This window comes from Marmota marmota, unplaced genomic scaffold (assembly GCF_001458135.2).
Source record: "Marmota marmota marmota unplaced genomic scaffold, marMar, whole genome shotgun sequence".
NCBI lineage: Eukaryota > Metazoa > Chordata > Mammalia > Rodentia > Sciuridae > Marmota > Marmota marmota.
This window is the reverse complement of record NW_026000026.1, coordinates 4,193,730-4,220,703: the sequence shown is the minus strand read 5'-3', so window position 1 is coordinate 4,220,703 and position 26,974 is coordinate 4,193,730. Positions and strand designations below refer to the sequence as shown.

The 26,974-nt window shown below is 48.5% G+C and overlaps 3 protein-coding genes and 1 pseudogene across 4 annotated transcripts; 2 read left to right on the top strand and 2 right to left on the bottom strand.

The window, feature by feature from the left end:
* On the top strand, positions 1-4,745 carry Eppin (epididymal peptidase inhibitor). Its single transcript, XM_015476965.1, has 4 exons — positions 1-94; positions 1,271-1,402; positions 3,955-4,122; positions 4,732-4,745. Exons 1-4 carry the CDS (start codon positions 4-6, stop codon positions 4,743-4,745), a joined length of 405 nt encoding a protein of 134 aa, XP_015332451.1. The 5' UTR covers positions 1-3.
* A 4,160-nt stretch (positions 4,746-8,905) lies between these two features.
* On the bottom strand, positions 8,906-10,147 carry LOC107133527 (annotated as a pseudogene).
* A 7,438-nt stretch (positions 10,148-17,585) lies between these two features.
* Positions 17,586-20,084, top strand: LOC107160189. The gene is made up of 3 exons (XM_048811929.1): positions 17,586-17,969; positions 18,308-18,461; positions 19,426-20,084. The coding sequence occupies exons 1-3, from the start codon at positions 17,897-17,899 to the stop codon at positions 19,835-19,837; spliced, it is 639 nt and encodes a 212-aa protein (XP_048667886.1). The 5' UTR covers positions 17,586-17,896; the 3' UTR covers positions 19,838-20,084.
* A 1,165-nt stretch (positions 20,085-21,249) lies between these two features.
* Wfdc2 (WAP four-disulfide core domain 2) lies at positions 21,250-26,974 on the bottom strand. 2 transcript variants are annotated; one of them, XM_048810734.1, is made up of 4 exons: positions 26,873-26,974; positions 26,057-26,305; positions 22,968-23,114; positions 21,250-21,411 (listed from the first exon to the last, which is right to left on the bottom strand). In XM_048810734.1, the coding sequence occupies exons 1-3, from the start codon at positions 26,949-26,951 to the stop codon at positions 22,969-22,971; spliced, it is 474 nt and encodes a 157-aa protein (XP_048666691.1). In that variant the 5' UTR covers positions 26,952-26,974; the 3' UTR covers positions 21,250-21,411; position 22,968. The 2 variants fall into 2 exon arrangements, with proteins under 2 accessions (XP_048666691.1, XP_015334385.1); XM_015478899.2 differs by having other exon boundaries at positions 26,165-26,305.

Below are 26,974 nucleotides of genomic sequence, written 5' to 3'. Positions count from 1 at the left end.
AAAATGGGACTCTTGGGACTTCTACTATTCCTGGTACCGTTCATCCTCCTGGGGGGTGTCCAGGAACCTGGGCTGGTTGAGGGGTTATTTTTCAGTAAGTATTGGGGACACAGTCCCTCTAACGTACAGAGAGAATTTGAAGGGGACAAAGGACAAAGAAGAGCATCACAGAGGAATGCTTTCCCCACTTCAGCCTGGACCCTGGGCGGGACAGAGGGGGAATATTTGGAGTCTTTATTTCAGCCCCCTTCCTAGGGGGGAACCCGACTGTAGCAGTTCCCCACCCCCACCCCCACTGCATCCCGAGGGGTTCTTCCTGTAGGTGCCTGGACCCCCGCATAAAGTGTACTTGAGGAACTAGATAGCCCAGGGACTTTCCCTTGAGGACACCATACTCCCTAGCAGCACTGCACTGACTTCCAAATTTCTCCACTGAAGCCCCAAATAAGTTGCCCCACTCCCCCACCCACATCCACAAAGGATCCTGGCCTTTGTGGTAAAGAATTATCTCCCAAAGTCCCTTGCAATATTGAAATACAAAGATTCCAGGATCAGTAGGTAAATACACTGAGCACTGGAAAAGCTGCGGTTGGCAGTGAGTTCTCAGGAGCCACATGCTACAGGTTCCAATCCTGCCTGCATCCTTAATAGTCGTGTGACCCTGGATGAGTTTATATAGCCTCCCTATACTTCAGATTCCTGCTTATTAGATGTGAATATTAATAGTACTTACCGAGGTATTTGGAATGAGGATTAAAGAGAAAAGTTCAGGTGCATAGTAAGTACTTCATCAACACATTATTATATGGTCCCAGGCAGCTGGATGATGGCTTTTCAAACTTTGTTGCATCCGTCTTTGGAATGACCCTCTGGGCAAATGAGGAAAGGAAGATTCAGAGAGGGTGTCTGCCATAGGAAAGGCTGTACAGAATTTTGAAGCTCAGCCACCAGATGCTCAAATGCAGATCTCAATTAGCAGGAGCTACAGCGCCCCCTAGGGGAACCTCCTAGAGGAGCATGTTCTCCTCCCAGGAACCTTATACAGGTGGTGGGAGAAGGGTTGGGAGTGGGCTTAGGGATTAGGTGATGAGTCACGAGGTGGGGGATGTGGCTAGTGTTGTGAGAATCCTGAGCCCCCTGAGAGTTACTGTCCTCCTGGGGCAGGAGAAGGGAATCAAGCTTCCCCAACTCTGCAGAGGTGCCCTGCGCCTGGGAAGTGGGAGAGACACCCACTGCCAGGCCTCAAGGAAGCATATCTTCTCCTCTCCAGAGTCGTGTCCCAAAGTCAGAGTAAAATGTGAAATCGAAGAAAGAAACCTATGTACGAGGCACAGGCAGTGCCCAAATAATATGAAGTGTTGCATGTTCAGCTGCGGAAAGAAATGTTTAGACATGAGAAAAGGTACCTACGGATCCCCTGAATGAATGCAGCCCTCCTTCCCCCCTCCCACACTGGCACTGTCCAGCCCCTTCCCTGGGTCACTGAGGGCCGGAGCCTGAACAAGTCCTGATGCATCTTCTCCTTGACACAAGTCCCGTCAGTGCCGGACTCAGGAGACCCGGACCATATCCTGCCCCTATTTTGTATGTGATGTGAGCAATGTGGTTTTCCCTTTCTGGACCTCAGTTTCCTTTTCCATAAGTTACTTATGGGTACTGAACCACATGGTCTCTGGGCTCCTGTTTGGTGATCTTCTGAAATGCCAAGTTGCCACCAAAGTCCGGTCAGATGCCAACATCGCATCAGTTTATGTGATCACCATAAGAGATAGGTGGATGGCTGGTATTTCCTGGCATTTGTCCCCAAGCCTCTCTGTCTATATCAATCCAGGAAGGTTTCTGGGATCACCTTTGACCTCCTACACTCTTTCCTCTCTGCCCCATATCACTGGGCTCCAAAGAAGACCATCAAACACTATGCATTCATTTATTCATTCAACAAATATTTGAGAGGACCACTGTCACCCATGATGGGCTTCACTTGCTTGCTGTGGCCAGGGAGGGCAGGAAAGATTTTTCTATGACTGGGATTCATGGTTCTGAAAGATGGGTGGTATGCAGGCAAAAATTGGAGGGAATTTTTCGGGCACAGGTAACAGTACAAGCAAAGGCCCTGTGTTAGGAAGCATCATGCTCAGGCCTTGAAAAGTCAGAGAGCGGAGAAAGCCTGAGAGGATGAGAGATGAGACAGATGGTGCTGGGCTAGCAAGGAGCACAGGGTCTGGTCTTGATCCTAGGAGTGGGGGATTGTCTACATCTGAATCCCTTATCATTTGCCTGGGTTCACTTTTGTTATCTGCATAGTGAGAGCAGTAAGAGGGATAGCTACATAATATTAAATGTTAACATATATTAAATGCTAAGAATATGACTGACATTTTAATAAGTGCTAAAATCGTTTTGATGTGGTCTAGACCGGAAGTGCTAAAGGACTGTATTTATACCTCAGAGCACAATGGACAAAACAATTGCTTATTAATCCTTATTCTTTATAGGCTGGGCATGGTGGCACATGCCTGTAATCCCAGTTGCAGGAGGATTGTGAGTTCAAACCCAGCTCGGCAATTTATCGAGGCACTAAGCAACTCAGTGAGACCCTGATGGGGATGTGGCTCAGTGGCCAAGTGCCCCTGAGGTCAATTCCCATTACCCACCCCCCCCAAAAAAAAAATAAAAGCTTCTTTATATTCAGGATACATTTGTTTAGACTGTGAATACTCCTGAAACATCCTCTCTATGCCAAATCTTCTAGAACGGCTGTACCGAGCTGGCATAAGACACAATACCCACTCTAGAAAACCTTACATTTTCATAGAGGAGTCAGAAAATGTGAATAAACAATTACACTGAAGTGATAAATGTGTGTCACAAAAGTGATAAATGTGCAAGATTTAGAAGCAATAAAATAAAAAGCAAGGAATAAAGAATGAATTGAGGAAGGGCATCACAAAGATCTGATGCCTGGAAGGGTTTTGAAGGATAGATAGGAGTGCGTCTAGTTGGTGAGGGGGGACGGATACTTGAGCAGGGCAAAGGCAGAGGTGGATAAGACCATGCTGTTCTTAGAGCAGGAAGTTAGAAGGGGTGAGTGTGAGGGGCAGCAATGAGATAAAGCCAAAAAGAGGGTCTGAGAGACACTTCTTTTTGGGGGGTCGGGTGCAGGGGATCAAACCCAGGGCTCATGCCAGCAAGGCAGGCCCTCTGCCCCTCAGCTGTATCCCAGCCCAGGAAATGGGTTCTGGAGTCCTTCTGGGTAGAACTTTGTCCCCATCCCTGTGGATCAGTTCTCTGGACACCGTGTGGAGTAGATGGGAGAAATGCGCAGATCAGTCAGTAGCCTTTCAGGACAGTCCTGGAAAAAGATAATGGTGCTTGAATTAATAAAATGGTAGAAAGGGAGAGAAAGGGATGCTATTTACTCTCAAAACCCCGGAGCTCTTCGTTGCTCAGATGTGGAGGAGGCACAGCAGAAGGGTCCATGTGGCCTTGTCACATCTGCTCCTACCACAGCCCTGTAAGATGAGCAGGGTGGCGTTTTGTATTCCCATGTTCTGTTATCACTATTTTATTGGTTCTTTTTGGTGATCATGACAGTAGAATCCATTTGATGTAACTATACAAGCCAGGAACATGTCCTGTTCTAGTTCAGACCCCAGTGCCTCTCCTCTCCTTCCCTTTCCCCACCTTTTTCCCTTCCCTCCACTGATCTCTCGGCCTCTACCCACAGTATCCTTTTAAACTGATTTCTGTGGACGTACAGGAAGCCAAGAACCAGAGAGGTTAAAGCAAGTGGCCAAGGTTTACACTGAATTGGGAGCCCCGAGATATGATTGGGAGTCCTGAGATAAATATGCCTCACAGTAGGGACAAAGAGAGCAGTGGCCGGAGGCAGGGAGGTGGACCTTGCCCAGGAGACCAGCATTCTCACTGCTGTGTTCCGTGATCTCCCTGCAGACATCTGCAGCCTGCCGAAGGAGGTGGGGCCCTGCATGGCCTACCTCCCGCGCTGGTGGTATAACAAAGAGACCGAGCTCTGCACCAGGTTCATCTACGGTGGTTGCCAAGGGAACAACAACAACTTCCAAAGTGAGGCTATCTGCATGGTCGTCTGCCAAAAAAGTTGTGAGTCCTCCGGGTGGGGGTGGGGGACGTCTCAGACTCCCACGCTCCACCCAGCACCTGAGAGATGTGGGTGCTGGTCCTTTCCAAGGCTGCCGCAGGCCCGGGGCTGACAGAACCAGGGCCGATCAGGAGATAAGGGCACGTCTTGTGGGAGGGTAAGTAAAAAGGAGATTTGAGAAAAAGAGGTTAGGAAGGAAGCCTGTAGGCAGAGAGAGTCGGCATGATGAATTGGGAAAGGGGGCGGAGACGGAGAGAAGGCCACCAAGCACTGGGCGTCATTCCTGACCCAGTCATGGCAGGGCCACTTCTCATCAAAACCCCTCACTACTTCTTTTCCTTCAATAGATGGTTGAAGGCCACGGCAACCTGAGGTCCTTTCTTGTCCACATGAGACACCTTGGGAACACTTAGGGTTGCCATTACTATTGTATCACTCTGTGACAACATGATAAACTGGGACTCTGCTGGGCAAATCAGAGCACCCGATCCACTCTGTGGGTCCCCAACCTCAACTCGCTTTGGTTTCACTTCCTGCCAAAAGATGTAAAAGTGACCCCGCTCCCCTTTCCCATTTCCAAGCATCCCACCCTTTCTTCTGCTGTCTTGCAGACTCGAATTTCTGACAGGAGGAGGAGGAGCTGAAGCCACCTTTGGGGTTTGCTTTGCAAGAGTCTCCACGTGGGCCTGACCCATGCTTCACATTGGCTTCCACTGTCACCTTCAGCCACCCCGGTGTTGGCTGCTCCAAAAACTGAACCCCAGGACTTGCTCACTCCCTTTTCTCTCCTCGGCTTCTCTTCAAACATGATGGCCTTCACCCTTTGGGCCTTCCTCAGTGTGAGACCCTATTTCTTCAACTTTCAGGATCCCCATTTATTCCTATGAAGCCTCCAGTTTCCCCTATTAAAGTGTCTGAGACCCCGTAGCCTGGTCTGAATGATTCCATTGCAACCTGCAGGTCTTCACGTATACTCATCTCTCCGTATACGCAGTTTCAGAGAACAAAAGGTTTGGGGGGTTTTTCCAGTAACATCAAAAGGAGAGAAGAGAATGAAAATCTGAAAAACTGAGAACTCTGTGACGCAGCTACCTGGTAAAATGGCCCTAAGATGCTTAAGCAGAGAGCCTGAGAAGATCTGGGTTTTGTATGATCTAAAACTGATAAACTAGGAGTCCTTAAAAAGCCGAATATAAGTGAAATGCAAAAGAGGAGATTATTCACAGGGAAAGGAACTCACAAACAATTGCAAATTTTAAAAATACCACAAATTGCACAGAATCCATCGAAATTAATTGTTTATTAATGTTTTACCTTCCTGACATCAATTTCTTTAACAAAACCCAATTTCTAGAGAGAGCATGGAAAGATAAGTCCGTCTTTCATTCAACACGACTGATCAAACATGGTTTTGTATTTTTATTTGGATGATAGTTGGGATGCATAGACCCTGTGCAAGGCTGACCCACCCTTAATATTTACAAGCTTGGGTGCTAAAAACACAAGAATTTTAATAAATTCTTGTTTGTGTAATCCCATCAAAAAAGAAAATATCCATGGGCTGGGGTTGGGGCTCAGCCGTAGAGCATTCGCCTAGCACGTGTGAGGCCCAGGTTCCATCCTCAGCACCACATAAAAATAAATAAATAAAATAAAGCCATAGTGTCCAACTACAATTAAAAACTAAATATTTTAAAAATTAAAGAAAATATTCATGATAGAATACCGAATTAGCAAGGATGCTCTTACAGTAAAGAACTTCTGAACAGCCTTCCATAAAAACTGTTTTTTTTTTTTTTCTATTTGTAATTTTATGCACCTGATATTTGGGAGAATTTTCCAGAGACTTGTTTTTCTGGCTCAATACATGTCAAAATTTGTTTCTCCTCCTCAACTCACAGCCTTCTAGGGCCAGGTACATTCATATTATGATGCCACCTCAAAGTCCCAGGACATAGTGTCATGGCATCAAGGGAAATTGACAGGGGAACAAGGGAGTACTCTGCAGCCATTCCAACACCACCTGGCCAGGAGAAGTGTGACACGAGTCAGAGTGGGCAGGTAAGGCAGCCTGGCTGGTGATGGCCAGCATGATGTCACCAATCATTTGACAATGTCAATGGATAGCGAGAGCCACCCTCGGAATCTTAGAAGAGGCTTGCTCAAGTGAGGAACTCCGAGGCTTGAGCTCCATCCATCTCATGGCCATCTGTCTCTAAAAGGGCTCAAGGACTTGTTTTCTGCGGCTTCAGTAAAGGGGACAGTTTCCCAGTGTGATGCAGAAGCGCCACCATAGTCAATGATTAACGATTTCTGAAAATGCCATTAGAAAACAACACACGAGAGCCACTTAGGAGAGGGAGGGGTTCAAGATGTGGAGCCTTCAGATCTACTAAATTGCTGTCCCGAGAGGCGGGCCCAGACTGGGTAGGGTGGAGGAACACATTTCCCATCTGGGTTGAAGGCGGTGGGCTGGTGATGTTAAAAGGGACTTAGAAGTTCAAAACCTGTGACAGCAGAGGAATTCTGCCAAATCTGATAAGCACCTGAGCACCCTCCAGTCCCCGATTGGAGTTGACACACATGAATGACTAGAATAAACTGCTCTGTCCCGGGAGCCTGTGAACCAAAGAGGCCCTTCAAAATGGCCAGAGCGTCTCGGGGCTGATGGTATCTGCTCACCTGTTCTGCTCAGGGGTGAACTCAGAACACCTGCTGAAAGGGACGCCTCAGTGGAGCTAGAGGGTCCGGTTCTCAGTGCTGACTGTTGGGGTGTCACTTTTCCCTTTAGACCCCGGAAGACATGTCAAGTGGACCCTGTAGGTGTTTCCCAAAGTACTGTGCAGACCAGGCCCCTCATCTCCCTCTCCTCCTTCTCTCCTCAGAGCTGCCTCCAAAATCAGAAATGCCGAGGGGAAGCCCAGATGGAGGTCCAAGGCATCCTGAGCTGAGAGGCCTGGAGAGCTCCACCAGCCCCAGGGCAATTTCTAGTGGGAAACAGACTTGTCCGTGACCACACAGAACATTGGTGGCAAAACGGGAACTAAAATCCGGGTCTGAAACATGGCCAGGTGTTGCCAGGTCCCGCAACCGGAATCTGGAAACCAGGGCTGTTTGTCATCTTGCTTTTTAATATTTATCATCTGCGTCTCATTCCTGCAGTTGAAGGATTCCCTCTGGGGAGGGGGGGAGTATTTCAGTATAGAGCTGAAAGGGCCAGGCTGTCCGTCGGGGTCCAGTAAGGAACACGGAACCCACACCAGCATTCCAAACAGGGAGGGGTCAACACGGAGAACTGGTTGAAGGAGTCCTGGGAGGGTGAAAGGAAAAAGGAGAAGCTGAGTCACCCCTCACTCCTAGATTTAGGAGAATACGAGATTATTATTGAGAGAAGCTAGAGTTAAGAGAAGGGACCCGGGTGCGGCTGGCTGACACCTCTGGCGAGGACAGAGAGGCAGCAGCTATGGGGCTGGAGCTGTTTCCTCTCCTGTGCTGCACCTGGTGTTCAGACCTCTGAGGGCTGAATGGTACTTGGCCCACTGGGTGGGGAGGCGCAGTTAGCTGGTTAACTTTGGTGGGGGTAGAGGGAGGATTTGCAGTTCAGCTGATTTGGAGAGTGCCAGAAGAATCCAGAGACTGTAGGTGTAACAGTTTTCTGCTGCTAGATAGAAATTGGTAGGAGCCAGAAACCGGATGGGTGAAAGCCCGTTGTCCCCTTATTTCACCTATCACTGTCCTCTCAGTGGCTTCCATTCTGAGTCCAGCTTGAAGCCAACTAGGAAAAGATAAGGAGAAACCTAGTGGGCTGAGTTCCGCTCCCAGCATCACGAAAAAGAATACGGAAGGTTGGGCTTGGAGCTGAGGTCAGTAGATAAGTCACCAGCATGTTCACTTTCCCAGCCTCCCTTGCAGCTAGGAATTGGGCACTGGACTTAGGCTGTCAATCAGACACACCTGACTCAGACAGTAAATTGAAAGCTAATAAGGAAAAAAGGCAGAGATGATGGAGAATTCATTGTGATGGCAGCAACTACAGCAGACGGGTCTTCTCCTGTTTCCAGGCAGCAGCCGTAGCAGAGATGATGGTGATGGCGTCAGTGGTACAAGATGGGTAGCCAGTGCCCAGTGTCCTGTTGACTGTGGCCCTGGCCACACAGCCTTCCTCATTTCCACCCATTCTCCTGATCTTTTTCAGTCTTGCAGGTGATTCTGTAAGTCACCCCACTTTTGTGTGTGTGCCACCAAAGCAAAAGGAACTATTTGGTTAAAATATCAGACTCAAGCATGCACAGGATTAGGACATCTTCTGACAGAAAAATATCCCTTCCACGGTAAAATACATGTCGCTATGTGGGTGCCACCCCACTTACACTTTTATACAGGAGTTTTAATCCAATTGTCGAGTATTCCCAGGCACTGGTTAGCATTAATTTTGGATCTCTTATAAGACCTGAAACCTATCAGAGGCCATCGCTGTACAAGCCAGCCCAGCTTTCTCCTCAGCAGACATGAACATTTTTCTGTTGGAGGCAATCACCAGGTGTTGAGATTATTACCGTCTGGCGACAAATGGACCCTACTTTTCCAAAATAATTCTAAGGCACAGTGATGCGAACCTAGGAGGAGGTAGACTTCCTTTTAGTGCCTGAAGCACAATTTCACAAAATAATTTTGTCAAGATATCCTGTAAACCACTCCGAAGCTGCTGTCCTCTCTTCAATTTCATCAGGAGGGAAACGGAATAAAACCCGTTTTACCGACCACTTTCCAGCAGCGGCTTCCTCATCAGATTTCCGTCTCCTGTATGTGACTGAGAAGTTCCTCTTTCTCCATCGGGTAGCCACTTTTTCCCCACTGTTCACATAACTGTTGCAGCAGAGCCCTGATCTCCTTTCCTGAAGAAATGCCCCCTTTCCCGATGTCGTGGTCACTGACACACAACGGGGGGACTGACCGCTGCAGTTCCGGTAGGAGACAGTGCTCGCCTTGATACTTGAGCCGTCCACACACATGGGCCATGGTGACAGGCTCCCTAGACTAAGTGCCAGACACACGTTAAGTCTCGTCACATGTCGGAACACTTGCTTAAGATTTTACCCTCACATCTGGACGATCCTCACTCTGAATTTTTTTGATCAAAACAAGTAAAGCCCAAATGCACTTGTTCTAGCGGTGAAGCCGACGTGCATTTTTACCTACATCTATAATAAAGTCCTGAGTGGGCTTCAGGGGTCCGGGCTATCTGCCACTTTCACTAAGTCCTTCCTGTTTTTAACCAGAAATAAGCCAAGATTTTTCTCTTCTTTTGAAATCTCCCAACCTCATCCGACTTTGTCATGTCACCCTGTGTTCTGAATAGCGAGGCCAGGAGACTCACTGGCTTTGGTGAAAAGCCTTTCACGTTTCCACTGACCTGTCAAACTCTTCCAGACCGCGTCGGCAGGTAAGCCTGCGTAAGTGCCACATCAAGATCGTAGGGGAGGTGAATCAAAAGGTTTACGTGGTTACCTGTAAGGATTTTCTTCAGTTCCACCCAAATCCTCTCTCCTATATCCCACCCAAGCCTTTAGCATTTTCTGTGATCGCCTCCAATATCTCGGGATCATGGTCACTAGGTCTGACTACAGTTCTGCCCGAAAACCTGAAATATCCTAAAATTCAAAGATAATCTTGTACTCTCTGTTTGGCCTTTCCAACAAATCACTTTCTTATTTTTAAATCTGCATAGCCATTAAAGAAATCAAATAAGGTACCATCAAAACCTAGAAACAGAGAATTCATAGTGAGATCTCTGCATCTTTCTGCCAGTCGGTTGAGAACTCTACCTCGGCAAGTCTTCCATCCGTGACGACATCCATACGTAGTGTGGTGGTTTTAAAATTTTCTTCATGAGGCTGTCAGACTCTTCAATCCTTCCGTGAAAGGGGACTGGAATTCTGGAGACTGTAACTTCATTGTAAAGAGATGCCGCTTCAGAAGGCACAACCTACTCCAACTGCAGCACAGGACCAGGCTGTGCCTGAACATCTGGAGAGAAAGTCACCGTGCACACATTGGCCCGCACCTCACTGCCACACGCCAAAATACCCCAATTTTTAAAAATAAATTTATGTTTAAAGTAACCAGAGTTAGGTTTGTGTGGAGAAACCCTGACTGCTACAGGGGGAATGGCACCTGCCACCTGAAGGGACTCAGGCTAGAAATCCCAATGACATGGAACTTGTCATTTCTTGCATCAGAAAGGAAAAAAAAAGATGGATTGATGTATGGATAGAGATGTACAGATGGATAAACAAATAATAAAGCAATTGCAACAGAGGGTTCCCATGATTACCCCCTGGGAGATCTTGAGCAGAAGTGGACCTTCATGGTTGTCTCTAATTAGGGTTAGAGGGTCAGGCGTTTGACCAGTTGTTTGATATTGGTGATATTGGATATTGGGAACTGACCCAGGTCAATTCTCACAGAGAAACTCAGTTGTGAGCCTTCAGGAACCAATGGTCCCAGCAACTCGGGGAGTGAGCGCCTCAGTCCTGAAGGGGAATCCGAGTGGTGATCCCTGGGACCCACATGGCACGACACACTAGGTGTTGAGATCTTGTAGGTATTAGATCTGGGAGTTCTGAACCCTATCCAACTTCTTACTTCTTCTCTGAGGGGGTCCACAAATTTTGGAGAAAACGGGAGCTAAATGTGAAATAAAGTCCTACTGTGAAATATATGGGCAAGATTTTTTTCATTAAAATGGAGTTTATCACATGGCTTAGCTCTCAGCTCCCACCCTACATCTGAATTTTGAAGCGAGACATTTGGACATGAGTGCTCATGAGGAAAGAGAGATGGCCTACCTTCAAAGTAGGTGACAACTTGTCAGGTGCAATGGAGCACACCTGTAATCCCAGCAGCTCAGGAGGCTGAGGCAGGAGGATCATGAGTTCAAAGCCAGCATCAGCAAAAGCAAGGCTGTGAGACTAAGCAACTCAGTGAGACTCTGTCTCTAAATAAAATACAAAAAAGGACTAGGCATATGGCTCAGTGGTTAAGTGTCCTAGGTTCAATCTCTGGTGCAAAAAAAAAAAAAAGTGACAATTCAAATGCATATATAAATTCATCGTCCAAATAGGACATTTCTGAGAGCCTGAGAAGGTACTGTTTAAAATGGCACCAAACCAGTGGGTTCAAGACAGACAATCCAAGGAAAATAGGCTGCGTAGTGGCCCTAGTTATTGTTAGGCAACTTGCTCATGCAATTGCGAACTGTGAGAAAATGAGAGCAGCAGTTCTCAGGTGGGTGGCAAGCAGCCTGAGCAAGTGCTGAGTACAAATGCTCACCTTAAAGTCACAACAGAGAGCAGCCACACGGGTACAAAAACACATGGGTAAATGCACACAACACATGTGAATACATATCGCACCTCCAGAAAGTAATGGAACCACTTGTATTTGAGGAAGAGGCTCCTTACAGGGTAAATGTATCCTAGATACTTATCCAAGGGAAGGGCTTCCAGTTATGGTGACCTAAAAACGCCAGGTAATTCCTCACTACAGAAATCAAGTATAAAACTGAATAAAAGCATCAAAAACAAATCAAGGCACTGGAAATTTACCAAAGTAAAACAGCAAATTATGAAGCTTTTATTCCTGCATGACAGTTAGACTTCAGTTTCAAGAATCTTAATGACCCCATGTAGATTAAACATAAAGAAAACCACACTTAGACACATTAGAATCAAACTTGGGATGAACAAATAAATATTTGAAAAAACTACAGAAAAATGACTCATTGTAATGGCTCAGTTTTCATCAGAAACAAATGGAAATCAGAAAGCACTGAAATGTCAAAATGCTGAAAGAAAAAAAACTGTCAAAGAATGAATGATTCCTTATATCCTTCAAAAATAAAGGTGATATACTATAATACAACAAGAGCTAATGTCTATCAAATATGAAGAACTCCCAAAACTCAATAGTGCACAAATAATTCAATCAGAAAATGGGTAAAAGATCTGAACAGATATTTTTTCCTAGAAGGAGATGCATATGAAAACACATGAAAAGGTATTCATTGTGATCGGACGTATGGGAGATGCGAATTAAAATCACAATGAGATATCACTATTTGCTGTACATCAAAATGTCTAAGTTTTTTTTTTTTTTTTTAAAAAGAGTGACAATAACAACAAATGAGGACAAGGATGCAGAGAAGCCGGATCACTGTTAGAAATGTAAAATGGCACATCCCCGGAAAACAGTGCATTTCTTATAAAACTAAGTATTCCTTTATCATACCACCCAGCAATCTCACTCCTGGGCATTTATCCAGAGAAATGAAAACGAGTGTTCACATGAAACCCGAACGTGGATGCTCATGACAGCATTATTCATCATGACTCCAAACTGAAGACAGCCCGGATGTCCTTCAACAGGTGAGGGGCTAAACAAAACCCGGAGCTTCCGTGGACCACTCCCCACACCACAGAGGAACGAGCACTGGTGGGGGGAAGAACCTGGACAAATTCCCAGGGAATTTTGCTGGGGAAAAAGCCAATCCCCAAAGGTTAAATTCGTGGGAGTCAATTCATTTAAAATGTTTAAATGATAAAATTTTAGAAAGGAAGCCCAGGCTTGTGGTTTCCAGGCACTATGATGTGGCACAGGAGATGGGCGGGGAGGAGGAGATCATGGTGCGAAAGGACAACATTGGAGATCGTTGCCGTATGGACTGTTCGGTGTCAGGGATATGGTGGTGGATACGCAAATCCACACAGGTGACAAACCCTAATGGAACTAAGTCCTTACATGCACCCCCCCACACACATGATACACACCCACACCTGTCTGTAGCCAAGCCCAGGATCCCTCTGCCCCACCAGACCCTGCTCTCTATGCTGTGAGTTCTTTCCTCTCCTTCCACCAGACTCCGTTTCTAGGAGGAATCAAGACCAAAAGTTCACAAGAGCTGATCAAGGAGAATCCGGTCTGCCTGGGATAGGAAAAGTGATGCACGGCCTGGGTCACACTGTGGGACAGAGACCCTTGCAGGAGAAGGGGCTGGGAGGACTGGGTGTGATGAGTTAACCAAGACTTGAGTCTGAGAAACTTGGAGTTAAATCTAAGTCAAGCCACCAGCAAACTCAGTAAACCTGGGCATGTCTCAGACCTTCCCCAGATCTTGGTTTGCTCATCTTCAAAATATGCGAAACAATAAAATTTGAGCTGTACGGTGTTTATCAAGATCGCAGAAGGTGACTTTATGTAACATGCATAACACACTGCCCAGTATGAACAAGATGTTCCATAACAATCAGGATGAGCACTGTTATCAGTGCACACAACAGATGCCTCTTTATATGCTCAACCACTGAGATGCAAACCCTGGAGGGTCACAGCTGCCAGGAAAAGGATCAATCTGAGCCCCCCACGATAGGAATTCCCCATATTTTATGATCAGTTTCCTGAGTTCTACAGACATTGTCTGCCCTACTCTAGAGTCCCTATTTACATTCAAGCCATTAGTCATAGAATGCTAAAAATTATCCTATGCTAAAAATTCCACTTGAATTTCTGAAAGCACGAATCGAATCTATTCTTAAAGTGGCCAGCCCTATTTTTCCACTCTGAACATTTATTTTATCTTATTTTTATTTCATTTCACTTTGATACTGAGGATTAAGCCCAGGGGTGCTCTACCACTGAACTACATCCTTACCTCTTTTTACTTTATTTTGAGACACCATCTCAATAATCTTCCCAGGTTGGCCTGGAATTCAAGATCCTCTCCTCCCAACCTTCCAAGTAGCTGGGATGACAGTTACGTGCCACCATGCCTGGTTGGACATGTATTTTAAACATATATAAAGTAAAAAGTAAAACAGACCCTATTGGCATGTAGGTGGCCGTGATAACTGTACAGAGCCTGGCCCCTTCCTACCACCTGTTCTCCTGTTTGATAAGATGGGGATGACAGTAATATCTGTCCAAGGACTTTTCATGAGAATCTACTTAGGCAAAGCAGCAGACGGCCTGACATCTAGTAGGTGCACATAGGATGTCCGTCCCCTTTCTCCTTCTAGAAAAGAGGAAGGCTACACAGAGGTCAGAACCAAATGGGGAAACTGTTCTTTAAAATCCTGCCTTCATCTGCTTCTCCCGTCCCTACACCACCATCAATGGGTCGCAATCAAAATTAAGTATTCTTTACACTCATGCCGTACATGTGGCTGCCATAGGGTGAGACTCCTTTGGTAAATGCAAGGTAACTAGCAAGACGTGCCTGCCAGCTTCTGTATGTGCCTTTAATAAATGTTGTCCTTGGCCTCCATCTTTTGGAATGACAAAGACACTGCCACCGGCTCATCTGCCGACAGGCTAAGTCACTGAGTCATGATCACAGCTCCCCCAGGGCAACCTGGGTACACAATGCCTGCTTTTCAAAGACTCGCAAGGCTCATTTGACTAAATAAGTACAGGCACCCCTCATCGAGCACTGCCTCCCACTGTCCTGAGACGTTAACACAATGTTAATGATGAAAAAAAATTTTTTAGTGCTGGGGATCCAACCCAGGGCCTCATGCATGTTAGGCAAGCACTCCACCATGGAGCTACATCCCCAGCCCAGTGGTGGAAATATTTGATATTTTTAGAAAATATTTATATCCATAACTCTTCTGTGGGGTGTCCTAACCTTGGCACAATTAACACTTGGGAGATAACTCTTTGTTGTTGGGGGAGGGGCGTCCTGAGCATTGGAGGATGTTTAGGAGGATCCCTTGCCTCTACCCATTCCACTAATACAGGTAGGTGTTCCTCATCCTCAACTTGTGACCATCTAAAACGTCTCTAGACATTGCAACTGTCCCTGGGCTGAATAGTGTGTTAAAGGCAGCTCTTCGCTCCCCAGCTAGCTGCTCCAGAAGAGAGAGCTCGGTGGTGAGCTCCCCACCAAGAAGCACCCATAGGCACCCCTGCCTTTCCTTTTCCTGAATAGTAAAGATCAGCATATGATGAGAGGCTTGACCAAGAAGCGCGTGGACTGTAGTTGGAAGAGGCAGTGGCCAAGGAGGGAGCATCATGGCTTCAGGGGGTTTCATGTGCAAAGGTGGGAACACATTGCTGTAGGACTCGAATATGGAGCTGACCCAGTCAGCACGCTTAGCTGCAAAAAAGCAACACGCCACACACACACTCGCAAATGGCACATACCTGTGCATGCATCTCATACGCACAGAGCATTTGAATATTCATTGAATTTTTGCACCAATTCTAGGAAGTATACTAAATTAGCATAATTAATCTGGATTTATAGATTAAAAAAAGAAAACACTGAGGCTCAGAGAAGATAAACGACTAGCCCAAGGTCAAGAGTAACCGTACTAGAATCAACTAATGTGCCCATCAGAGGCAGACTGGATAAAGAAAACATGGAAGCTCAATGATCACTACTCAGTCTTTTTAAAAAGAAAGACTTTCTGTTGTTTGTGACAACACAGATGAACCTGGGGACATTACACCAAGGGAAATATGAGGAGCACAGAAAGACAAATACGGCATGATCTCACTTATTACATAATCTAAAAAGACTGAACTCAAAGCAGAGAGTAGAATGGTGATTACCAGATCTGGGGAGGGAGATTGGAGACCCATTTGCCAAAGGATACAAAATATCAGTCGGATAAGATAAATAAGTTGTGGAGATCTAATGCACAACGTGATGACTATAGTTAATAACAATATATTGTACACTTGAAAACTGCCAATAGGCTTTAAGTGTTCTCACTGCAAGTGCAAGTATGCGCACACACTCACACACACACACTCACACACAGTGATAGGTATGTGAGATAATGCATATGTTAAGTAGCATGTTAGTCAGGTCACATAGACCAAATTTTTGTCAATTAAAAAATAGGTGAGGGGGGCTGGGGCTGTAGCTCAGTGGTAGAGCTCTTGCTAGCACATGTGAGACACTGGGTTCGATCCTCAGCACCACATAAAAATAAGTAAATAAAATAAAGTCATGCTGTCCATCTACCACCACAGGAAAAAAAAATATTTTTAATATAAATAAATAGGGACTGGGGATTTAACTCAGTAACAGAGTGCTTGCCTATCTTTCCTGGGTTCAATCTCCAATACTGCAAAAATAAATAAATGAATAATAGTAACAAAAGAAATATGATGATGATTAAAAAAAAAGAAGAAGAGTAGCTGAATTCAAGGACAACTTCAGACTTCAAACCCAAGGTTCATTAAGTCCCACAAAGCCATGGCAGCTTTGCCTTTCAAAAACAATTGGATCCAGGAGAGGAGTCAGGTGGGAAATGTGCTGGACCCTGGACTCAGGGCTGAGATGTGTCTCCAGACAAAATGACACCCTGAACCACCCAAAGCTGGGCTCTCCTTTCACCCTGAGCTTTTACATTTCTTTTTAAATATACTAAGTCTGCTGTTTTTCCAAGGGGGTAGCCATTTCTGACCTCATACCATATATGTTTGCTGCTTCCATAATTCCCTTGGAGCACCCAGATAGTACAGAGGCTGCACCTGACGCTCTGCCCAGTGCACTGAGGGTACTTGATGAATATCTGTGGATTGAATGAGAGACACAAAAGCATCGGAGTGGGCAAACTTGGGTCTCAGGCCTGGTTCTGAAACTTGCTATCAATGGTCAGGGTAGTTCAACCTCTCCTCATCTACAAAACTGGGTATATCAGTTCTTTTTCCTTTGTTATAGCAAGGTATCCAAGTCTATGTAACTTATTTTAATTTTTTTTTTTTGTACTGAGGATTAAAGCCAGGAGTGCTCTACTACTGAGCTACATTCCCAACCCTTTTTATTTTTTTGTTTTGTTTTGCTTTGTTTTGAGACAGGGTCTTGCCCAGGTTGACCTCAAACTTGTGATCCTTCTGCCTTTGAGTCTCTGGGATTACAGGTGTGCAAGGTGTGCACCACTGTGCCCAGCTGTTTAACCTATTTTATTTTAGTTCACAGTTTTGGAGGCTGAAGTCTTTCAAGATGAGGTGGCCCTCTCAGTTTGGCCTCTGGTGAACACCTTCTTGGTTGTGTCACAATATGGCAGATAGTGTCTCGGCAGGAGTACATGTGAGAGGGCACAGGGAACATGTGCCCTGGTAAGAGAGGAAGCCTGGGCAACTTAGGGGCCAGGCGTCCTCTCTCCACAATAACCCGCTGTCAAGGGAACTGACTGGGGTCTCACGAGATACCATTAACCTCTTCCAAGAGCAGCACCCCTGTGACCTCATCTCCTGACCGTTAAGCCATGTCTGTTAAGGCTCCCCCACCTCTCGACCTCACCTCACTGGGGACCCCATTCAAACCTTAAGCAACACACTCAACCCATATCCAAACCATAGCATGGGGTCCTAAGTCTCAAGGATTTCCTATGTAGATTCGAGAGACAATGTGGAAAGCATATTTCAATTTACAAAAAAAAACAAAACACAAATTAGAAATTTTTTAAAAAAGAGGTTTTTCCATGGTGCCTGGCAAAGAAAGGCATCTGGTGCGTGATTTAGAATTGGTAAAGGGGCTTTTCACCCTGCAGTGGTAGCAAATTGGCTTTGGTGGCCAGATCAGATAAGTTGGGAGGAGAAAGGCAGAACTGTGCTCGGGACACTCTGTTCCAGAGGCAGCTACCCCCGTGAGAAGCAGGAATTAGGAGGGAATAAGCAAAATATGGGGTCATCCCCACCCCTTTTTGGTCCCCTTTCTCTCTAAAAAGGCAGTGCTAGGCTGGGCCACCGCTGGGCGAGAACATGGGCTTCCAGGCTTCTCTCTTACTTCTCCTGGTTCTCACCTGCCAAGAGCTTCAGACTCAGTCAGAAAAAGGTGAGTGTGGAACGTGGGACCTCAGAGTGTTGGGTCTAGGACAGAGGCGCAGCTGCACCGAATCCGTTCCTCACCTCACACTTAAATGTATGCTGAGCTTGTGTGACGTGCAGCCGCCGTCCTGGGTGCTGGGGTTGAAGCTGGAAGCCAAAGGTCCTGCCTTTGTGGAATTCCTATTCTAGTGGGAGAGAGGCACATAGTACCTATCACACATAATAACATGCTAGGTGATAAGGCGTCACAGGAAAAGTACAGCCGGGAAAGGGGGCTCCAAAGTCTGGGCTCTTGGTGGCCCAGATTTAAAGGTGAGAGATTTGTTGAATCAGCTTTCCTTACAGGTAGGGGCTCCTTTCATTATCCCTCGCCCTCCATCAGCCTGCAGGTGGGGGAGGAGGCAGAGCTGATCCTTTCCCTCCAGGGCTGCTGTCTGAAATGCTATCACAACAAAGGTGGCTGGAGTCCCCGCACACCTGTGCAGCTGGTCTATGCCGGGTTTGAGTCTAGGTCCCCCGCTTCCCAGCAGGATGTCAGGACAGGCACTTGATCTCCCTGACCTTAGTTTCTTCATGTAACACTGGAAGTCATAATAGCTGTGTGAAGCGTAAATACAAGGATAAAGCCACTCAGATGGTGACAAGAACATGAAAGGAGAGTACAAAGGAACTTATGACATAGCCCCAGATGCGTTCCTAGTTATTGTTCTCTGAAGACAAATATTTACTGAGAACTAAGAGCCAGGCCCCCGTTAGGCACTAGGACCGCAGAAACAGCCGGATGACATTCCTGGGCTCAAGGGCTTTTTTGGCTAAGAAACCATCTAAGAACAGCCACCGTTTATCAGTGATTTTTATTGGTTATCTCTAACCTCTCAAAAAGCCTCAAGTGTGGATGTTAGAGACCATTTTACAGTGAAAGAAAATGAACGATAGCTCATTGTTCCAAGGTCACCCAGCTAGAAAGTTACTGAGTCAAGTCTAAACCCTGCTCTCAGGTTCAAAACCTACCTTTTCCCCAGGGGCTGTCTGTTCTAGAACTGACCATGAAGAGACGGAAGCCTGGGAAAGCTTGCTCTAGGAAATCAGATCTTGAAAGGCACCAGGAGATGTGAAGTTCAACTTCTTTTTTTCTTAATATTTATTTTTTTGTTAGACACAATACCTTTATTTTGTTTATTTGTTTATTTCTTTATGTAGTGTTGAGGACTGAACCCAGGGCCTCCTGCATGCTAGGGGAGCACTCTACCGCTGAGCCACACACAACCCCAGTCCCCCCTTCCACTGAGCCACAACCCCAGCCCGTGAAGTTCAACTTCTTAACATTACAAACAAACAAATGTACACTTGAGCAGCAGCCTCTAGTATGAGATTGGCCCCAAGTGGTGAAGCGATTTGGAAAAGTCACTTGGCCCCTTGGTGATCACAGTTTTACAGGGTGCATAAAGTGAAGTTTGAGCTAGAATAAAACCACGTGGGTCGATTGGAAAAAAAAATGATGAAGTGTGGGATTTGCACTCCTTCGGGCAACTTCTAAAAATGGAATCTTCAACTTCCGTGGGCTGGAAAGGAGAGGGACGGGGCACAGCTGCCACGCCAGCCTCACTCTTGTGCTCTGGGTCATCTCAACCCCTGACAAAGGGGTTTGGACCAGGGGAAGGGGAAGGCCTGGCCGCCCTCAACTGCTTTCTCTCTGTAGATCCGAGCATATGCAATCTGCCTCTGGAGAAGGGCTCCTGTCGCGCTGGCTTGTACAGATGGTATTACAAAATGGAGGAAAACCAGTGTGAGCCATTTCTCTACGGGGGCTGCGAAGGAAATGACAACAGGTTTAGGGAGAAAATTCTGTGTGAGGAAGCCTGCAAAACCACGTGACTTCCTCACGAGGACACAGCCCGCCACGGAGTCAGGATTGCGCCAGGGCTGTTAGAGGCATTTCAACCCCCCTTCATAACGAGAGATCCGTTCTCCCACCCCAAATTCATTGTCCTCACGTGTTCCTAAGATCATTTCATCTCTGGGCCTGAAATAATACAAATGTGGACATCACGTTTAAAGTCTCAAGAGTTTCTTTGTAAAACACACACACACACACACACACACACACACACGGGCACAAAATCTTAGAGAGCCATTCACAGCTTCCTGTGAATCACTGCTTCACCCATTGGAAGATGAAGCTTTGGAAGGGGGAGGGGAGTGAATGTGGAAACCTGGTATTTAAAGGGCTTAAATTAGATAAGGAAAGGGTTTCTGGAGTCTTGTGACACGGATAAAGGAAACACAAACTGGGAAAGGAAGGGAGAGAAGGGAGGGCTTGAAGACATTTGAGACCACTTTTAAATGAAAATGAGTGAATTTGTGTGAAAGCCCCTGTCTACTAAGGCCATTCCACACCTTCCTGCCACACGGGAGAGGACTACAAAGCCTGGTCCTAGGGTGCCTTGGTTTGCCTTAAGCAAGGACAATGGCTACTAGTTGGAGGGAGAGGAGAAAAACATGAGGTTCTCTTTTCATTTATTTCAAGAGGAATCAACGAGACCCAAAGATGGGGACACCCCTAATCCCAAAGTGTCCCTTCCCATGCATTTCAAAGCTCTCCCCATCATTCTCTCAGACTCCCCTGACCTCAGGGCTGGAGGGCAGGATGGAAGCAGGCATGTTCACCTGGGCATCCCCTTCACCTGCCAGGCTCATACAAGGGCTCTCTTCAAGCCCACGCGAGCTGTTACCCACTGTCCAAGGAACACTCACCGTCATACATCCTGCCAGGCACTGTGCTGTGCTCTGTATGAGCAACACATATAGACCTCAGAGTCACTCTGAATATTAGATCTGACCTCCAGTGGCACCACCTTCTTTCTGTGAGGTCTTGGGTAAGTAACCTCTTGGAGTCCCAGTCTGTAACTTGGGATGGTTATTAATTATTCTGAGGATTCTGAGAAGCCAGGAGACCTCACAAGCCAAGTGTGTTTGGCACATGGCCCATGCTGCTGCTATCACCAGATGCCCAGCTGTGAATCGGAGTGACTTTGGAGGCATTCCATCTCTTCTCTGACCTCTTCTTCTCATTCATCACCTTTGGAGGACAATGACCAACTTCACAGGATGGGTGCACGCATTCACCAGGAAAACACTGACATGTGGAGACAAGGCCTGAATCCATGGGTCAGAGCTAAGCCCTCCCCGGACTTCACACCTGGACTATCTGGTTGCCCCACCTACCCCAACCCAAGTGTCAGGAAACAGGGACAGGATGATAAGAACAGAAGCTATGACGCCACCAATGCTGAAAGCAGTCACTTTATTGGCGGGAGAAGGGAGAAGCCATGGTCAGCCCAGGAAGGAGTGCAGAGGCTACCAAGAAGGGAGGGTGGCCATGAGGGGGCCGGATGTGTGTCTAGGCAGAAGCTTCCCCTCCCCACTCCTCAGGCTGGTGGTGGCTGGAGCTGGAGGAAGAGAATCGTAACAATAGCATCAAAAATGACATCCATCACACTGGACAGGAGTAGCAGCCACATAAATCCTGGACCGACTCCTCCCAACCCACCATCCCACTCATACACAGCAAAACTTCAACTGCTTGCAATTTCCTGAAGGTTCTAGATCCATCTCTTCTGCTTCTGATCATCCCCAGGACGCACCTGGGTATATCCTGTCCTGACTGACCACTGTGGCCTTCCTGAGGGACGGTGGGCATTCACCCCGCTAGGAATCCCTCTACCACCAGGAACTGCCATTGTGGTGTCATTGCACACACTAAGCTGAGATGAGCTGATCAAATAGATCTCAGTTATTCACATTCTAGAAGCAAAACAGTTGTGGCTCAGGGAGGTGAAAAGGCCAGTTACATGTCAGAGCTGAAATTTGAACCTGGGTCTTCCTGCCTGCAAAACCCACCCATGTGGCTGACACCATAGGAGAGCTCTTGGCCCTGGGGAAACTATGGCTCCCTCTTAACCACTAAAGAGCACATTTTGAAACAGCAGGACCTGGGGCAGGTCCTCCCTCTCAAGGCTTCAGGTCTCTCCTCTGCGCACTCAATGGGTTTCATCCGTGACCTTCAGGTTCCTTTGCTGAAATTGTGTTCAACCAAAGGGCACTTCCAAGTTCCTCTTGTTCCCTCTGCCTGCGACGACTGCCCCACTGCACTGCACAGGGCCACCTACCTTTTACTCACCTTTTAGTTGTGGCTCAGGTCACCACCCCGGGAAGCCTCCCCCCATTGGTCTGCTCCATCTGTCCACCGCCCCCACCCGTCTGTGTGATGTTTCTGTTTCCCACGGCACCAGGAGCTGACTATGGGCACTGGGCATGTCATCCACCCATCCGCCTCAGCTCCTGGGCTTCAAGCTCTGGGGATGGGCAATGGTCACTTTTGTGTCCCAGCACCTGGCATGGCTGGTGACACAGGGCAGGATCACCCAAGGGGCCAACCAAGCGTTTGGTTTGTTTCTGCCCCACCTGCCTTCACCACATTCCATCCCAGCCACCTCTCTGCCCTGCCTGCACCCTGATCCAGGGCATCTCTCTTCCTGAAGTCCCCCAGGGATGCTCCTGCCTTAGCATCCACCGCTCCCTGTACCTGATGCTCCCTGGACATCCCCACAGTGTCCTCCCTCTCTTCCCACTTTCTTGGTGAAGCCTTCACATGGGTTTCACTGTGAAGGCCTCACCAAGGCTGTCCCCTGTCTTCCCCTCCCCTGGGCCCTTTCTCCTTGTAACATGCTGCAGAATCTGCTTGCTGACTTACTTGGTTTATCACCCACTGGACTGTAAACCCCACCCGAGAGACATTTTTGTCAATTTGTTCATTCATGGAGCATCCCCAGAGCCCCAGAGTGGTCAGAGCACACGACTCAACCAGTAACTGTGAATGAATTAAAGTAAATAAATAGTCCAACGCGTGAGCTCCAGAGCATGTGCACAGGTCTCCCTCTTCAACCTGCTGAGGGTACCGTCGTCCTTGGATTTCGATGCCTGACCTTGCTCTCTGCCCACCTACCTCAGGGGTCAGGTGTGACACAGGACACCTTTCCGCAGCCATTGCGGCAGCATTTCATGGGGCCAGTACACTGGCTGTCCTCCTGGCACTGGTCCTGGCAGATGCCAAGCTGGGGTAAGTCCACATTGGGGCAGGAACCTGGCTTCTCTGGGTAGAAAAAGGAGTAAGAGGAGGCAGGTCAAAGGTGGGACAGAGAGGTGACAGCCACAGCAGGATCCACCACGGCCCCTCACCCTGACTCATAAACAGCGGAGCTGCCTTGGAATTCTGATTTTGGGGGCCTGAGCCAGGGAATTCACTTGCAATTCCGTCCTTCTGCTCCCAGATGCCTTCAGAATCATAAGCCCCCAGTTGAGTCCCTGCTCTGCCGTTTGTGGACTAGGGCCAGAAATCCCTCATGCCTCAGGTGTCAGTGTCACACACCTCAGGGGGTGGTTGCAAAAGCAATGGAAGCAAACATACATTGTTTCTCCCCCCAAAGAGCAAACTACTGTGTAATAATAATGAGTAGTTATTAAAATGACTTCACCCCTGCTGTCAGCCAGGCTTTATTCCAAGCACTTGACACATATTAGCTCATTCCGTCCTCACAAAATCCCTAAGAGAGGAGGAGGGGCCTGTTAATAGTTCCTCATGTTGCAGAGGAGGAAAGTGAGGCAGAGAAAGAGCCCTCTGGCTCTTCCTGAAGTGCCCCAGGGATGCTCCTGCTTTCCTACCCACTCTGTTAAGCTGCTCTGTTAACCTCCCTAACAGAGAAGGTTAAGTTGTCTAAGGTCACACAGGACTGAGGCAGGATTTGAACTGCAGGAAATCTAGCTCCAGAATGTGTGTGCCAGCCCCCTGCGCACCTGCTGCTAAAACCAGCACCTGGCATGGCTGGTGACACAGTGCAGGATCACCCAATGGGCTGAGCACACGAGAGGAGCACACTCAACCTTCTCTTCACTCACTTCCACTGACTCACTGCCAATCAAAATCACTCAGCACCGTGGCCCTCCATACTTAATGCACAGATAAAACCACACATCCTTACACACATGCACACTAGAGCAAACACTGCGGAGATGTGCTATGTGCTCTCTATGGAAACCTGTTATCTCCTTTAATCTTCACATGAACCATTCCATTTCCATTGTAGGGGATATTCCTTTTTTTCTTTCTCCTTTCTTTTTCTTTTCTTTCTTTATTTATTTGGTAAAAGGAATTAAACTCAGAGGCACTTTACCACTGAACCACACCCCCAGCCTTTATATATATATATATATATATATATATATGTATATATGTATATATATACACACACACACACACATTTTTTTTTCTTTTGAGTCAGAGTCTTGCTAAATCGCTAGGGTCTTGCTAAGTTGCTATGGCTGGCCTCGAACTGGCAATCCTCCTACCACAGCCTCCCAAGTCACTGGGATTATAGGCATGGGCCATCACACCCAGCCATAGGGGATATTTCTAACCCTATTTATATCATGCATGAGAAAAACGTGGCATAGAGAGGTGCCACCCAGCAGCACCCTGCTGCTCAGGAGTAAACTAAGACCTGAGCCCAGCCTTCTATAATACACACACACACACACACACACACCACTCTACTTCTGGGTCAGGGAGAAGGAAGCCAGGATCAGCCAAATGTAAAATTAGGCCCAGAACTTGTTGATTAGCTGCAGGGGACCTCAAGCCTGGTTGACAGAGTCCTGACTCCCTTACAAAGAAACCCATTCCCTTGAAAAGGGCAGAAGCTCTCAATAACAGGTGGCCCTGGGACTAAAAGGGTATAAACAGGGAAGAGCTCTGTTAAGTACACAGAATGTCCCCGCATCAATGGGACACTTCGAGGTCCACTTCATTTAGCCTCATATCAATCCCACTGTGCAAACAAGAAAGCAGAAGCTCAGAGATAAAGCACCTTGCTCAAGATCACACACCTGGAAAGGCCAGGGCTGGGATTCCAGCCTCCGGGCTCCTCCCCGGCCCAGGCAGCTCTCTGGCCTGTGCCTCTTTATCCACCCAACAACACCTCTTGCCCCTCCACCTGGCTCTGCCTCTGACCTCCTCTCCCAGTCCTCATGTCTTCTGGTCCTCCCTCTCGGGTCCACACTAGAGGTCTCCACACCGAGATGCTGCCCCCTAGTGGGCAAGCCCGCCTCCACCTCCCACTGCCCTCCTCACAGGGTCCAGGGTCTCCCAATTCCCAGCTTCGGCTGGCATTTTGATGGGGAAATAACCAAGAGGAAAAATCGCAGAGGCTGTATCCTGGGTAAAGACCAGTAATTACAGTACCTGGGTCTCCCACGTCGCCCTCCCACGCGCGCCCCTTCCCCCCAGATGGTATCCCTGCTTTTCGTGTTTCTCCCTTCGGGAAATGAGAAGCCTGGATTCCATGCCAAGGCCACATCTCGCCCTGATCAGAGTTCACAGCCTGGTGCAGAGGGTAGCGCCCCAGCGAGCACCCCGACGGAGCACCTCGGCACCCTTTCTGGGTACTTCGGATGGAAGAGAGAGATAAATTTAAAGATTAAGAAGGAGGATAAGGTGCCCAGGGAGAGGTCCTGGCATTCTTCAAACCTCTCGGCTAGTAAATAGCAAACACAAAAAATAAAAAATAAATTTTAGAAACTTGAACTGTCAGCCACGGGATGGCAATGCGACCTTAGGCAGGACCGTGGCTCCCTCCGCGGCTCGCGTCTACAGGTCAAGATGTGGGCTCCTCTAATCTGGGAAGTTTTAGAGGGAGGAACCTGCGAGTCTCGCCGGCCCGGGCTGCTAGCCCTCTTCCCCAGGGTTGGGAGGCCCAGGGGAGGGCAGCTGAGAGCCGGCGCCCGGGCCTCCCGCGCAGCTCGGAGGCCGCCCGGGATTCCCGCAGGCCCCGGCCGGCCGGGAAGGAAGCGCAGCGGGTCCCCAGGCTGCTCGGAACAACGTCCCGCTGCGCGTTCCCGGAAGCCGTCATGCACCCGAGAACCGAATGCAGCCAGGGCGAGGGGACCGCCCTCGCCCTCCGCCTGGCTTCGGCGACGCTTTGTCGCCCGCCGCCCACGCGGGGAGGACGGCGGGGACGCATCTGCTTCACCCGCCTGGACCTTCCCGGGTCCCCGGGTGCAGGGGCGCCCTCCTTCCCAGAACGCGGCGCTCCGCCTCCCGCATCCTCCGCGGCCCCGCCCGTCCCCGCCGGGTCGCCGCGGGGTCACCGTTGGGAATGGAGCACACGCTGCCGCAGCCGGCCTGGCAGCACTTGCGGTAGTCGGCGCAGTCGCTGTCCGAGAGGCACTCCTTGGTGCAGTTCACGTCCGCCGGCAGCTGCGGGCACACGCCCGTCCTCTCCCCCGCGCCTGCGGACGGGCGAGGGCAGGAGGAGGGTCAGTCGGGGGCCCCAGACCCAGAGGATGCCCGCTTCCTACTCTAAGGACCCCCAAATCTCAGTTCCTTGGCCTTCTCACTTTCCGGCCCTGGGGACCCTCTAAAAGCTCCTAGAGGCCCACACCACCCCAGGGGTTCCCGAATCCTGGGAGTACAGGAGGTCCCCAGGCGTGGCTTCAAATCCTCAAATCTCAGTCCTCAGGGGACTGCACGCCTGAGCGCCTGGGAGCCTCCTGCGTCTAGACGGCTCCCCGCTCCAGGGCAGCCCCGTCTCCGCCCTCAGCACCCGCCCCGCCGCTCCAAATTTTAGCCCCTGGTAGTCTCACCACCTCCAGGACCTTGGCTCCACACCCCGAGCTCCAAGGGTCACTAGCTTTAGGCCCCAGAGATCACCAAATCTTAGTTTTCTTGGGTGTCCCCACTTCCGCCCCAAGAATCCCCACTTCCCCAGCCCCCAGGGAGGCTACACCTCTGCCTGACTCCGTCTTGCGCAGGTGGCTCGGCCCTTTGGGCACCCGGCCTTTCCCCGCCCCACTCACCTGTAGCCGGAGGGAGGCCCAGCAGCAGCAGTCCAAGGAGGAGGGCGGCGGCCAGCGCGCAGAGGCGAGGGACAGGCATGGTGCTGCGCCGGGGCGGGGTGC

Coding starts and splice junctions, on each gene's coding strand:
- Eppin (XM_015476965.1), top strand. CDS start 4: ATGGGACTCTTGGGACTTCTACTATTCCTGGTACCGTTCATCCTCCTG. Junction 95..1,270: donor GGTTGAGGGGTTATTTTTCA/GTAAGTATTGGG, acceptor TCTCCTCTCCAG/AGTCGTGTCCCAAAGTCAGA. Junction 1,403..3,954: donor ATGTTTAGACATGAGAAAAG/GTACCTACGGAT, acceptor ATCTCCCTGCAG/ACATCTGCAGCCTGCCGAAG.
- LOC107160189 (XM_048811929.1), top strand. CDS start 17,897: ATGGGCTTCCAGGCTTCTCTCTTACTTCTCCTGGTTCTCACCTGCCAA. Junction 17,970..18,307: donor TCAGACTCAGTCAGAAAAAG/GTGAGTGTGGAA, acceptor CTTTCCTTACAG/GTAGGGGCTCCTTTCATTAT. Junction 18,462..19,425: donor GTGCAGCTGGTCTATGCCGG/GTTTGAGTCTAG, acceptor AGTTTGAGCTAG/AATAAAACCACGTGGGTCGA.
- Wfdc2 (XM_048810734.1), bottom strand. CDS start 26,951: ATGCCTGTCCCTCGCCTCTGCGCGCTGGCCGCCGCCCTCCTCCTTGGA. Junction 26,306..26,872: donor GGGCCTCCCTCCGGCTACAG/GTGAGTGGGGCG, acceptor GCCCGTCCGCAG/GCGCGGGGGAGAGGACGGGC. Junction 23,115..26,056: donor GCACCCGGGGACCCGGGAAG/GTCCAGGCGGGT, acceptor TTTTCTACCCAG/AGAAGCCAGGTTCCTGCCCC.